At 35.0% G+C, this 14,750-nt stretch overlaps 2 protein-coding genes across 5 annotated transcripts; one reads left to right on the top strand and one right to left on the bottom strand.

Moving 5' to 3' along the window:
• The first annotated feature begins 6,032 nt into the window (after positions 1-6,032).
• On the top strand, positions 6,033-11,572 carry LOC112707749 (uncharacterized Rho GTPase-activating protein At5g61530). 4 transcript variants are annotated; one of them, XM_025759680.3, is made up of 11 exons: positions 6,074-6,333; positions 6,643-6,764; positions 6,976-7,238; positions 8,619-8,681; positions 8,765-8,783; positions 9,024-9,122; positions 9,237-9,314; positions 9,406-9,650; positions 9,895-10,060; positions 11,061-11,209; positions 11,335-11,572. In XM_025759680.3, the coding sequence occupies exons 2-10, from the start codon at positions 6,704-6,706 to the stop codon at positions 11,204-11,206; spliced, it is 1,140 nt and encodes a 379-aa protein (XP_025615465.1). In that variant the 5' UTR covers positions 6,074-6,333; positions 6,643-6,703; the 3' UTR covers positions 11,207-11,209; positions 11,335-11,572. The 4 variants fall into 4 exon arrangements, with proteins under 4 accessions (XP_025615464.1, XP_025615465.1, XP_025615463.1 ...); XM_025759679.3 differs by having other exon boundaries at positions 6,033-6,190; positions 11,061-11,572; XM_025759678.3 differs by having other exon boundaries at positions 11,061-11,572.
• Positions 11,573-12,007: 435 nt separating this feature from the next.
• Positions 12,008-14,463, bottom strand: LOC112705418 (transcription factor DUO1-like). The gene is made up of 3 exons (XM_025756249.1): positions 14,270-14,463; positions 13,546-13,786; positions 12,008-12,475 (listed from the first exon to the last, which is right to left on the bottom strand). The coding sequence occupies exons 1-3, from the start codon at positions 14,461-14,463 to the stop codon at positions 12,008-12,010; spliced, it is 903 nt and encodes a 300-aa protein (XP_025612034.1).
• Between the last annotated feature and the right edge of the window lie 287 nt (positions 14,464-14,750).

Genomic DNA, 14,750 nt, shown 5'->3' on the forward strand with positions numbered 1-14,750 from the left:
GCAAGCTTTGGGACAAGTCAAATACCTTATAGTAGGGATTGACTACTTCACTAAATGGATTAAGGCAGAACCCTTAGCAACCATCACCACCCAGAGAACTCAGAAATTCTTATATAAGAACATTGTCACAAGATTTGGAGTTTCACACTCCATCACCACGGACAATGGAACTCAATTCACTGACTCAACCTTTAGGAACCTGGTGGCCAACCTAAAAATAAAAAACCAGTTCACATCGGTAGAGCATCCCCAGGCTAATAGACAGGGCGAAGCCGCTAAAAAAGTCATACTGGCCGGGCTGAAACGCCAACTACAAGACGCAAAAGGGGCTTCGGCTGACGAGCTGCCTCAAGTCTTGTGGGTATATCGGACCACCCCACACTCCACGACAGGAAAATCACCCTTCCGACTTGTTTACGGAATGGAGGCCATGATTCCCATAGAAATAATCGAAGAGTAACCTAGAATAATATTCTATAATGAAGGAGCCAACATCTAAGCACAAAAAGAAGAGCTCGACCTCCTCCCAAAAGTTCGAGAAAGAGCTCGGATCAGGAAATAAGCTCTAAAACAAAAGACGACCGTAAGATATAACCAAAAGGTGATTAAGAGGAACTTTGGCACCAATGACCTCATCCTAATCCGAAATGACATCGGGGTACAAAAATCGGGAGAAGGAAAGCTGGCTGCTAATTGAAAAGGGTTTTACAAAATAGTATAGGTCTTAGACAAAGGTTACTACAGAGTGTCCGACCTCCAAGGGCGAGAGCTCCTGAGGTCCTGGCACGCATGTAACCTGAGAAGGTACTACAGCTAGACAGCAAATCTTGTGCTGAGGTGTACTCTTTCCCCCGATTTTAGGATTTTTTAATGAGGCACCAGCACAAGGGCTAGGGTACTCCAGCCCCTAGCACATAGATTCTGTAAAGGAATTTCTTAATTACTAATAAAATTCCTATTTCTTTCACTCATATTTCTCCAAAAGTTTCCTACCTAGAACGCATTAATTTAAGCTCGAAAAATCGCAAAAATTATTTTCCAACCTAAAAATGGTCGGCAAGATGAAGTGATGAAGTACAAATTAATATAAGAAGTTATATAAATAACTCATACAAATCGACCACAACAAGATCAGACAAAAAATGAGCTGTAAAAGTAACTTAATAAAGGCCGACTACTCGAAGTCAGAAATATGAAAGGAAACTAATAACTTACAATTTAACAAAGTTGCTAAGACCTAAAAGTCAACCAAAATATGTTCAAATACCAAGACATAACTTCATTTTAAATGCAGAAAAAGTTCTCTGAGACATAAAGAGAATAACTTTGAAACATTACTTTATGAAGTTGTAAAAGCTACTAAAAAGTAAAAGTGTTCAAAAAAGCTACCAACTACTACAAAAAATTAAGTGTTTTAAGGACCCACAGGTCGGGTCATTCTGATACCGAAAAAGAAATTAAGATTTTTCACCGAAGAGCGGGTTGAGGCTCTCGCCCGTAGAAGCGTCTTTTCCTTTGACAAGTGGAGATGGAGGGTGCATGGAAACCGGCACAGCGGAGATAGCAGTAGGTGATGCAGGAGTCTCTACTACAATGACCTTAGGCTGAACTTTGCTCTGGACCTCTGAAGTTTGGCCGGCCTGAGGAGTGGAAGTCTTCAGGTTGAAGGGAGGCCCCTCATCCTCATCAGGAGCCAGCACGATCTTCCCATCAACGACGATGTTATCCGTGCTGAACAGAGAAAGATCTAGGTCAGGGGCAAGAACTTGAACTTGAGCTTTCAAGTTCTCGAACATCTCGTTCATTCCCCGACCACATGCTCCTGGAGGTCGGCATAGTCATCCCGGGCAGCCTTCAGCTCCCCTCCGAATATCAATCAACTCCCCATAGGTACGAGAGTAACTCTCCTCAGCTTTTTTCTTCATCTCCTCTGCCAGCAGTGTCGCGGCCTCAACCTTCATAGCTCGAGCACGAGTCATCTCCAAGTCAAACTTTAGCTTGACATTCTCCTCCTCCAACTTCGACTTCAAACCATTTACCCTTTCCACCTCAGCTTAGGCAGAATCAAGGAATGCCTGAGTAGCGTGAACATGGGTCTTTTTTAGAGCCTTGGCCAGAGTAGTGTTCAACCCCGTCATACGAATACAGTTACGAGTCATATGGTGAAGGTGATTTTGGATGGACATGTCATCCATGACTGTCTGGATGTAAGGGAGCATATTCTTTCCACTCCAAGCAAACCCGTCAAAATCTTTGTTGTTAATACTTGGCCCCCTAGAGGCCTTCTATTTTTTAGGAGGAGGTCCCTGAGGCGACGGAGTACCCGAACTCTCCAAGGTCGGGTTAGGAGAAGCTAAGCGAACAGCCAGAGTAGAGATAACCTTTCTTGAAGCAGTAGCTCCAGAACCTGATTTCTGGGGAGAAAGTCGGGAGGAAGCACCCTCAGTCTCTTGGCCCTGAAGACTTTGAGCTACCACCTCCTTCTTGGTTTTGCAAAGGTACTTCATAGACGAGGTCTTAGAAGCCATAGTTTCAGCAAGGAAGAAAAAACATCAGGAACAACAAAAGGCAGCTCAAAAAGAATTATAAAGTTAAAGTCAGGAACTACCTAACTCAGAACGGAGTTGACTGAAGTCTCCTAAAAATCCTCTATGTCCAAGTGAGGAGCCCGGTCCCAACACTCTTGCAACACGTCCACGAAGGCTTTTTCAACTTCGTTTAAACTATTTATGGTGTACTTGGTCACTATAGGGTGTTCTTGTCATAAGAGGGAAAAGGTTGGCTTGTCATTTTCATCAAAAAAGAAAGGTCGGGGACCCTCCACAGCTCGAACCTTAAAGAAACGATTTTTAAAATCATGAAAAAACTCATCAAAAATGGAAAATACCTTCCTACCCTAAACGGCTTGGAAGGAAAACCAAGAAGCCTTCCCCTTTAACGTCCCGGGCTTCGTAAAAACAAATAGGTAAAGAAAGAGCTCGGTGGAAGGTCGGACATCCAGTTTCCGACATAGAAGATGAAAAATTTTTAGAAAGGCGCAAGAGTTCGAATGAAGCTGAGAAGGGACCATGTTACAAGACTAGAGGACGTCAGTCTCAAAATCAGTAAAAGGAATGGATATGCCTAGCTTAGTAAAAAAGCAGTCATAAGCATAAAAGAAAGGACGCTCCGATATATCTAAAGGAGGAAAACAAACGCTCTCTTCAGGGTCGGGTGCTATCAGCTCGTAATTTTTCTCATATTTCCTACTCTCATAGATCCTATGATGTCTGCGATAGGCGTCGCAATACTCCCTATCCACTACAGGAACACAACACAGAACATTGATATCTACCCAAGCTAGAAGACTAGAAGGAACCTTAGTCAACATGTTGAGAACAATTGAACAAGACATAAAACCTATCCCTACAAAGGCAAAGTAAAAGAGGTCGTCACTAAAAAGAATCCGGACATCATACAAAGCACGGACAAAAACAATGAAACCAAAGAAAGCTATTCTTTTCAAATTTTTCCAAGATACAACGAAAGGTGTCCCTCTCATGCAACATCATCACATCACAGTGACACCGTACCCTTGGGGGCAATATAGATGCAAGCAGGCAACAAAAACAGACAGTTCTACGAAGATAAATTTTTTTTCCAAATCAACAAATGGAGTCTTTTTAATCCTAGTACCCTACGCCGGCCCCAGAAAGAAAATAAAAAGACTTTCTTAGCAAAAGCAACGCGATAACAGTTAAAGCAGAGAATCAACAAAACAAAGTATAACAACATCGACACTATTACACGAAGCAGCTCCATAAGAAAAACAAAACCATCGATAAATTCAGCAAAAAACACCAACCTTAGTGTTGATTCAAACCAGAGGAGGGCACGTCAAGCAGCAAAAACAACGGATGACCCTCTCCAAGGAATTCTTCAAAGACGAAACTTTAGAGAGATTGAAAAAAGGAATCACAAGAGCGAAAATGAACAAAGAAAGGAGCTTCTGTTCGCAAACGATAACCAAAGCTTTTTCAGAAATGAAAAAAGAGGAAAGAAGAAAGGCCACGACGCTTTTATAAGAAACAAAGGATAACGGGCATAATAACTCCTCTTTAAAGACATGCGCACAAATCAAGGAAATAGACGCGCCAACTTTGCCCCTCATTTAAAAGGGAGGCAACATCCAAAATTTCAAAACGCGTCAAGTACCTGACCTTTGGGAAGGTGGGGGAACCCGACGTCTAAAACGGAAGTCTCGGAATGCTTGAGTCCGACCTTTGTAGAGCCCAAGACTCCAGCAAGGACACTGTTCATACCATGACCCAACTATCAGAGCCAGACACAATAATCAAAAAGTCACCCAGAAAGGTAGTCTGCCCAAGCATACCCGACTTCTTTTAAGAGGTTGGGCATCAACAAAAGAGCCCACCAACTATACCTGCCTAAACAGGTAAACACCTCTGAATATCTCCCCGACTATCTCTATCTTCGCTAAAAGATAGATCATAACAAACTCTCAAGATAAAGGAAACGATTATCTATCAGAAAAGATAGAATAACAACAACAAAGGTAGTTATCAACTCTACTATAAATACACTGACACCCCTCAGGTATGAGACAAGTTCTAACCCACTAAAAATTTGCCTAAAATCTTTGCTAACTTAAGCATCGGAATCCCTTATAGGTACCATCCCCCACCTCCTCGCGAGGAACCCGGACAGGCGGCACTTCGACACCAAACAAGTTGGACGCTACCACTCAAAGAGATCTAGACCTCACGTTCAGGCCCAAATCAACATTTCAGATAACTCTAGAAACAATTATAATAATTCAGGCGATTATTTGATTAGCATAATTTTTTAGTACAAAAAATATACATCCATTCACAAATTCAATAATTTATAGAGTTTATCTATAGGTATTTTATAACTAACAAGTCCTCAAATATTAATTCATTTATTTTATTATACAATTTAACAAATATATATAATATCTTATAAAGGACCGATCAATATGAAGAAGTAACGGAGATACCAAGTTAAGATTATGCCAACATAAATTTTGAAAATAGAATGATAAAAAATCGAATACAAAATAATATAAAATAGTGGGGTGTTCGCAGTGCATTTGGATTGGTTCTGAGTAAAAAATTCATCCGATTCGAATACTAATTTTACTTGCAAGGCAGTTTGGATTAGATATTTTTGTAAAAAAAAAGTCCGATCCAATCCAATTTCAAGCCATTTGGATTAGATTAGATTTGTGATTTTATAAATTAAAAAAAATTAAACATATATAATAAGTCTAAACATCAAATTTTAAATAATAAATAATAACATAACAAGTCTCAACAATATCTTAAAAAAACCAACAATAACATAACAATAGAAATCAAATTATAGGTTAGTTAAATAAATAAATAAATCTCATTTTAGATATAAAATATTTATTAAATAATATAAAATATATAATAATTGAATATATTATAAATAAAGTTGTAAATATAATAATAAAATAATAATATTATAGTACATTGTACTATTTAGATTGGATCGATTTTGAGAAATAAATTTAAAATTTGATCCGATCTATATGATTTACAAAAAATAAAATTCAATCAAATCTAAATTAGTGCGATTTTAATCGATTTTCAATTTAAATTTGATTAGATAAATAATTTAATTTAGATCTATTTAAATTTAAATATTTTTATAAAACACCAATAAAAATTAACATTAATTTACAAAAATTTTAATTAATTTTTAAATAATATAATACTTATTAAAATTTAAAGTGAATACCCAACTTGATTCCTAATAATTATCTTAAAAGAACAACAAGATCGTTAAAAACAAATACCATTCTCAATCTTTGATTTTTATTTTTTGAAACTAATTAATCTTTATATAAAAAAAATATTAATTTTTTTTGACACAAAAATTAATTAATTCCACAAAAATAAAAATAAAAAACCAAAAAAAAATTTTTTTATTAAAGACTTCATTATCTTTTCAAATAATTATCACAATCGTTTAAGGTTTTTCTCACAAATTTATGATATACTATGGCTAATTTACCTTCCAGGCCGATGCGCGGAAGTCACTCTAGCTCATGAAGTAAAACAAAACTGAAAAAGTGTGTTAAGTAACAAGAGATTAAGAGTTGAAGACAAAAGGAGGTACCGTTATATTTGGTGGAAGCCAGGTATTTGGTTGTACCAACGACTTCGTCACAGCAGTCCCTTTCTTCTGTTCTCTCTTCTCTCTTTCCGTCTACTTTGAATTTTCACCTTTCATTACTTTCCTCTTCTTCTGCTTCTTCTTCCTAACCCAAATCAATTTAATTAGGTAATCACCAATCACTAATCAATCTTCCTTACTATCCTTAATTATTAATTTACGATCGCTTTCTCTCGCTAATTCATATAGGGTTCTTCTCAATTCCTTTCTCGTAACGTGCTTGCGCTGTTTTCAGTTTCCTTTATAAATTAGATTCTTTACCTAGAATTTATGTTCTCATCGGTTTATGAGTGATGGAAAAATTTACTTTTTTTTTTAATTATTTTATACTTATTGAGTTCATTCTGTTTTTTAAGAACTTATGATTTTATCAAATTAATTTTGACTTGTGAGATGTTTTTCTTCACTTGCGTACAGGACTAAGCGATCAAGTATCATCCGATTATTGTTTGTTCAGTGGCTTCTGACTTCTGAGTCAATGCCTTCTATCATCTCTCCTCAGTGGCAAGATAAGGCCTCTGGTTTCTTTTCTTCCTCAGGTATCGTTTCTCTAAAACTTCACATTTAAGTTCCCTTTTGAGACCCCATTAAGAATGATAAATTACAAAGTTCACACGATCTTCCCACTTTCAGACTTTGAGGACCACTATAAGGATGGAATTGTAGGGTTTATTTATTTAATTGTTTTTTGAAAAGGAAAAAAAAAAGGGGGGGGGGTTTGGCCTTGTTGTAACTTAGTTTAATTTGTAGGGGTCAAGCTCAAAGAAGCAAGGGAATCAGCTGGAACATTTGTTGGTGAGGTCACAAAGGATACAAAGAGTAATGTTGCTGAAGTGGCAGGGCGAGTTGGAACTATGGTCAAAAGCCGGTGGGCACTTCTTCAGCAGCCGTCAACAAAACATGCCGTACAGGATCGATTGATATCGGCTGCAGCTACAACTGGTTCGTTTCTAAGGAGAAGCATATCGGGGACAAAAGATAAGGTGGCTGTGGGAAAAACAAAGGTTGAAGAGGTAATGAACTTGACTAAATGATATTAGGGACTGTAATACATAATTTTTTTACATGTGCAAACGCAATGGCTGGGTACCATTGAAAGATTAATCATTTAAGCATTTTGTGACCAAAACTAACACAACAAAAACTTTGAAAAGATGTTTCTTCCCTTGCTTAAAGTTCATGTTGAGTCTATTGCCATATTGGATAGGCAATAAAAGAAAAAATTACAGGACAATGTACTTAAAAATGATAAATTTGATTCCATGATCCTTTCTGATGCTGATGTTAAATACAAGCATTGGTTCATGCTTCAGAACAATTTTGTAATAAACTACATTTGATATAGGAATACAGCTAAAGCCTCGAGTGTTGTAGCCAAAACATGTTGTAATATGTAATAGGTGTTAAAGGACTTGGAAATCCTTGAACATTATAAGCAACTAAGTAAGTGTTAAACCTTTCCAATGTGTTTGTAATACCCACAGAATATAAGGTTTGCTGGTTGTGATTACATTCAGCACTTTTGAATCAAGTGATCTTTGTAGTATCACTGCCAACTTTTAATGTTGATGCTGGATCTCTTAATAAATAGAAGAAAGGATCTTGCCATCTTGGAATAATTAAATATGTAATCAATTCATGACATTCTACCACTAAGTGGTGTGAAGACTATATACTGTATCTAGCTGTGCTAGACTAATATAATATTTTTAAACATGGAAAATTACTGTAACAATGTCAGTATTGTTTACTTTTGGTGGTGTGCTTGAGATATTGAGTTATTTGAAACTATAACAGTCTTAATGTTGGTTTTCTTTTTTTCAATTCCACCAAAAAAATGTTGGTTTTTTTAATTAATTAATTTATTAAGGGAAAATTTAGATATTTTGAGAGGTATTGGCAAGGTTCTATCAAATAAAAGTTTAACAAGGTAAGAGAGGTCATTTGCATGGTGTGCTGATCTACATAGTATAGTTTACCAAAGGTGCAGGGAATATTGAGTAACGTTGATTTCACATAGATTACTTATTTCAGGATTTCATTTGGATAATACTTACCATGCTTTCATCCATTAAAGTAATACTCCGATGTTATTGTTTTGGTTTAAGAGAGAGAGGCACACACACAAGAAAAAAAAGGGGGGGGGGTTAAGGAGTGTGTTATATAATTCTGTTTATTGGACATGGATAGCTTATGGTTTGGTTATCGATAGGACAATTTATTGTTGGTATTCTGGTATTGTTATTAACCTTTTAAGAATTAGAAAAGTTCTATCTATTTATATCTGCTAGTCATACACCAGGTCATCTTCAGAGTATATTTTTTCCTGCTCCAATTCAATGGTCAGAATCTTTACTTTCTTTGTTTGGTTTTCATCATGGTAATTATTTCAGGTGGCCAAAAAAACAGCACAAAAAAGCAAGACTATCTTGACAGACATTGAAAGATGGCAGAAGGTAAATGACCTTGGGCTAAATGTGGCCTATAATTTCTAGTATACACCATTTTCCAGTTTTCTTACGTTAATTTTCTTTTGCAGGGAGTTGCAAGTACTGATGGTAAGTTTCTGTACCCAAATAGCTTATCAAGTGAGCGATTCTTTTCATGTGTCAGTCTTTCGCCGACTGTGAGAGCTAATTCCATTGTTTGCAGTTCCCACAAGGCACTTGAGTTGTATTCTAGTTTTACACTACACAATTGCTAGTTAACTATTAACTATTAATTTATAAGCGGTATTGCATGCTCGGTTTCTATGGTAGTAGACTTCTGCTTTATTTAGAAATTGTTGCATTCCCCAGTGTTTGGAGTTCCTATTGAGGTTACTGTACAGAGACAAGATAGCAGCAGGCCTGTTCCTCAGATATTGGTCAAATGTGCAGATTATCTTATAGTTTCAGGTAGCTGTTTCTAGAGTAAGGCTCTACATCTGTGCATAAGTCTATGTTTCATGAGTTCTATAATTTATCTTAATTTTTGTTTAATAGTGGTTTTATTTTTTTAATCTGATGTAGGATTGAATTCACCATATCTCTTCAAATCTGATGGAGATAAAAAGGTTATCCGGCAGTTGGTTTCTCTGTACAACCTAGGTAGTTAATGCATTCATTCATACTTTCAGTAATGAGGATAGATTATAGTAGTGTTTGGGTGATGTTAATACCACTATGATTGTACGTACAGATTCAAATTCTTCAATCCCAGAAGGCACAAATCCAATTGATGTGGCAGCTCTTGCAAAATGTTACCTTGCCAGCCTTCCTGAGCCTCTTACCACTTTTGAGCTTTACGATGAAATAAAAGCTTCTCTATCCAATATATATTCCATGAGAAACATCCTCAAGAAGCTTCCCAGTGTAAACTACATGACTCTGGAGTTTGTAACAGCACTTTTGCTCCGGGTTAGCCAGAAGTCACTTCTCAATAAGGTAAGAGGCTTCTAAATATGTGCGTATATGTGTTTGTTTAGTATAAGCAAAGATGCACGGAAAAATCTGGGTCTTGTACATTTACACTTTTCATTTTTTTAATTGTTTCACAAGCTATGTTTGATGGAGTCTTGTGGGACATTTCCCTGATTATCTTATATACTTTGTCTCTCCTGTAATTAAATCTATGCATTTCTATTATTTGTCATCTGTAGTTTTTGCTCAATATTTTTAACTTCTGCAGATGGATACTCGGACCCTTGCAATGGAAATGGCACCCGTTGTCATGTGGCAAGATGGACAGAGACCTGATTTTTATAAACAATACTGGAACCAAGTGTCTAAAAGCCCTTCCAAAAAAGGCTTGGATGAACCAGCTGGTTCATATGGTGCTTGGGACTTACTTGCTGGTAAGGAAATCGATGCCAAAACATGCAATAACCCACATTGGCTGAATGTGTTATTCCTTTTGTCACTGGTTATGGCAAAAAGTATGACCATACGAGAATTTTCATGAAAGCATCGCTGCATCGTTTCTCAGCTTCTACCTAGTCTTTAGCAATAGGGATTCTGGTAGAGAATCCTGCTTAACCTTGAGAACAAAATCTTCTCTATGCAAATAATTTTCACTGAAAAATACTTTTGTATTCTTTTGTATTCTCCATGTTGGAAGAAAACAGATAAAAGCCCAAATAAGAATATTTGATTAGGATGATAAAGAAATAAACAAGAGCTAGAAGAAGACCAAAGAAACCCCCAAGAAATGGTTAAAAAACTAGATTAATTTAACTGGCGTTGATTTTGTTTTCTTGATTCAAATGGCCTTTCCATTAGATGTTTCTATAGAATACATTTATTTAACTGACTCAACCTAGTGGGAAAACTTTTCTATACTATGGTTATTTTTGTTTTTATAATTGTGAACAGTGAACATGTTTATAATATCTAGTGCTTTAAAAGCAGAAACAAAATTTCAAGGGATTATGTTTTATCTAATGGGCTTTAAAGCAACCCTACTGATGTGGAATTGTTCAACGAATCAGCGTCTGTGTAATCACCGGGCCTGAAAAAGTGAAAATGCATTAGGAGGGAGAAACTGTTTTCTTTGTATTTTCTTAGAGTGTGTTTTTCTTGAGTGTGTTTGAGAAAATATCCTTTGATAGAATAATTTTTTAATAGAAGGTTGAATTAATAATTTAGATGCATGTCTATTACCTAACCTAACTGCTTTCAGCCTCTAAACACCTTTCTTAGGGATATGCTTAAACATTTAAAAAGATTGCATTTAGATTTTCACTTGCGAATATTTTTGAAGGGTGCAAAAGTTTAATTTCATAATTCATTAGTATTACATATATTGAACTAAAGTTGGCGATTGCCGTTTCTTTTTCTTGTTTTTTTGTGATACAGATGATGATGAAGCCATAGATGCATCCTCTCCTATTCCATTGGATGATGGTGCACCAGTTGACTTTGGTGCAATTGAGGTTGTTCAGTTGCTTATAGAACATCATAATGCAATTTTCACAGATGCAAATGAGACAGTCTGGAGATGAATGGTCTTCATTCTTTCCTTCTATGTTGAATTTGATATCATGAACTGGGAACAATTTTCTCCAATCTTTGTCAAGAAAGTCACTATACAGAAGCTATATTCTAAGTTTTTATCAGGTTGTGTGTGCAGTGAGCGTTTTGCCTGATAAAGAGAAAGGAGAAACTTTTTGGGAAAAAAGGAACAGAAGGATTTGTACAGCTATATCCTTCCTTTAGAGAATCAAAACGTGTTATTTTGGTGTTTTGCTGGGAGTGATGGTATTTGATCTTTGTCTATATAGTATAACCATATTTATTTATGTCATTTTTGTACTATGTAAATCTTGTCTTGTCCCTGGATGCAACAAGTTTTCGTGTTTAGAATTTTAGTATAACTTTCATGGGAGAATGTTGTTGACTTGGAGGAACATTGAAATCTCCTTTGTTCAAGTTCCTATAAAACAGAACAAGATGAAGAAAAAAATAATCCGGAGATAAAAAAGAAGTAATATTCTTAAAAACATTTTTTGTCCTGAGGAACACCAACACCTTTCAATTTGTTATCTGTTTAACAATGTTGCTTGTTGATGAAATGAAAGTATCTGTATAAAATGCAACTAAATGTGGGAATGACTAAATGTGGGAAATGCTCTGAAATGTGAAGTAACAAGATCATGCACTGGCAAATTGTAATGTAAAGACAAAAGCTATAGCAATTCATCATTGACTGTTTCCTAAGATGATTAGTAAGTTGGAAACAGAAGCTGAATAGTTTACTTTGCATTACAGTGCAGAATAACTAAAAGTTAGAAATTAAAAGAGTTTTATTGGTCTGATGAAGTTGGAGTATGGTCAAAGTATTCAAAGATCTCAGTTGGGATGTCCTCAAAGAAGCACTTAGCACTTTCATTTTGAGGCTTTCCATCCAATCCAACAGTTGTTCCAATCTTGTTCTGAACACTTTTTTGCTCAAGCATATCAAAGAAGTAAGGGTCATCAATTGGTTCTGGAAACACTGGAAATTCCAGTTGTGGTTCATTTGGGATTTGAGGAAATGTGTACTCTGTTGTTGAAGACTCAAAAGAAGGTACCACATGGAGTGGGGTGGCCTCAAAAGCCTGAGAAGAAGTGTTGATGTCACTTTCCAAATTTTGGTGGTTTGGTTTTGTCAAATCTGGTAGGTTGACCATTTTGAACTCTTCAGTGTTTCCCATGTAGGGAGCAGTGTAATAAGGAAGGTAGTTTCCACAGGGGATATTTTCCTCTGGCTTATTGGAGCTGCATGAAATATCCTGAAAGAAATCATATAAATATATTGTATTTGCTATTCTTCATGTTTTTATTAGTGATACTAGCTAATTAATAGAAACTTCCATACATGTTGATTTGCATCTTAAATATTATTAGCATAAATGATATAATATCTTAAGTTTAATATAAAAGTGGAAATTTAGTTAGCTTTTGCTACTTTTATAATTAGAATTGTAAAAGAAGCTATTAAGGAAAAGATAGAAAGAGATACATTTTTTAATAGAAAAAATTGGACATCAAATTTTGCAATTCCATTTATTTATAGTAAGAGAATAGATCATAGATATTGTGATTATCAATGTTTAAAATCAAGAATTTTAAAAGAGCTCTCTCTCTCTCTCTCTCTCTCTCTCTCTCTCTATATATATATATATATATATATACGGATACAATTATTATGGTTATTTTATGGTAGAGTTTAATTCCTATGTATATTGATGTTTAATTAGGTGTTATCACATAGAAAAAAAAATTAAGTAACAAGACTGGATTATATGTTAATATAAAAGATTCTATATTAATAATGAATAGAAATTAAACTTTGTTATTTTTTGGTAACATTTAAATAGTCTTAACTTATGTCATGTGCCAGAAAGTCGCTTCTAGAAAAATCTAAAACTAAAACTACTCACAAATCAAGAATCTCACTATTAATTATATAATTAATAACTATATTTTATAATAAATTAAATATTAAATAATTTACTTTCATATTATAACTTAGATAATCTACTGGCCGAAAAGTTTTTTTTCTGAAAAAGAAGTTACTTATCATCATCATTAATTATAAATTAGTTTTAATAGTTTTAATACACTTATATTAAATAAATAATTATATCAATGTATAAATTTATAATGTTTACCTAATATTTATAAAATGCAACTAAAAAAATAAGTAAAAATATTTATATTTTATTATATGAAAGTAAATATATCATTTTATATGATGATTATTTTTTCTCTTCTATTTGATTATTTTTCTATATATTCTTCCTATTTTCTCTTCTCATCTAAACATAGCATAAATGCAAGGGATACTCATCTACCTTACCTCTTCAAATTGTACTTGACTAAGAGGGACTTTTTCTTTGTTTTTGTTTTGCATCTTTGACGAAGTTATTGATGGCTTCCGCAACATCCTCTCTATCCTCTTTCTCCTACTGCTCCAGAAATTCTTTACATCGTTGTCTGTTCTTCCTTCCAAATATGTAGCAATTTTTGCCCATTTGTTCCCAAATTGCCCTTGTAACTCTATTACCAACTTCTCCTCTTCTTCCGTAAACTTGCACCCTCTGCCAATTACAATAATCATACACAACATCCAAACAGACAAAGCACATTGCTACAAAAATGGCAACAACATGAAATTAAATGTTTATATATATATACACTAAAATCACTCATTTATTTCAACAATAATTGCAGATAGAGTAGAAAATAAGAAAATTTTAAACTACTTTATGCGGATTTTAGTGTCTTTGAAACAATTTTTATATACATATATATAGAATGTAATAGGAACATGCATGAAATGTTCTTTTCTAGGTTTAACTAAAGAAAAATCAAATGATACATTCATATAACAAGAAACATCGTAGTAGCAACATGCATGAAGTTGAAACCTTCATTCTACTTAGTTGTGTCTAAAACAATCAAACACACGCACGAAAAAACCGGTTTTTTTCGAACTATACTGTAAATTAATAATGCACATTAATTACACCAAAAGAAAATCGATTAATTAAAGGTGAACTAATTAATTATAATTAACTCACATCTTCAAGTTTGGTCTAAGCTTGTTAACCCATCGAAGGCGACAAGATTTTCCAGTTCGAGGCAACAAGCCTTTGGATCGAATGGAGCTCCAATCCCTTGCACCATACTTGTTAACATGCTCCTGGAGCACCTCATCTTCCTCTCTGCTCCATGGTCCTTTCTTTATGTACCTTCTATCAAACCCTCTCTCCATCTACTTGTACTACTAATTCAATTTGCATCGAAAATGTTTCAGTTCCTTTTCTGTGTTCTGAACATTCAGTGTTCTCTGTTCTTTATGGTGCTATGGAATTTTTGAATTGATTTCGATCATGCGCATGATGGTTGTGCTATTGTGTGGTGAGGTTCATGGGATACGTGATGGACTCTGTAATTTGATTGGGTGGGGGGAACTAACTGTTTTCTGATGTGTGACGTGGTGCTTTATTATTGGTTGTTTCTTTGAGAGTCATGTGGATGGGAGAGTAGAGGATTCTTGCT

This window comes from Arachis hypogaea, chromosome 8 (assembly GCF_003086295.3).
Source record: "Arachis hypogaea cultivar Tifrunner chromosome 8, arahy.Tifrunner.gnm2.J5K5, whole genome shotgun sequence".
Lineage (NCBI taxonomy): Eukaryota > Viridiplantae > Streptophyta > Magnoliopsida > Fabales > Fabaceae > Arachis > Arachis hypogaea.

Bases quoted from the DNA above. Each gene is read 5' to 3' on its own strand.
- LOC112707749 (XM_025759679.3), top strand. From the start codon at position 6,704: ATGCCTTCTATCATCTCTCCTCAGTGGCAAGATAAGGCCTCTGGTTTC. The intron at 9,315-9,405 runs GTAGTTAATGCA...TTGTACGTACAG, and splicing joins GGTTTCTCTGTACAACCTAG to ATTCAAATTCTTCAATCCCA. The intron at 9,651-9,894 runs GTAAGAGGCTTC...TAACTTCTGCAG, and splicing joins AGAAGTCACTTCTCAATAAG to ATGGATACTCGGACCCTTGC.
- LOC112705418 (XM_025756249.1), bottom strand. From the start codon at position 14,463: ATGGAGAGAGGGTTTGATAGAAGGTACATAAAGAAAGGACCATGGAGC. The intron at 13,787-14,269 runs GTGAGTTAATTA...TGTAATTGGCAG, and splicing joins CTTAGACCAAACTTGAAGAT to AGGGTGCAAGTTTACGGAAG. The intron at 12,476-13,545 runs GTAAGGTAGATG...GATTTCTTTCAG, and splicing joins GTCAAGTACAATTTGAAGAG to GATATTTCATGCAGCTCCAA.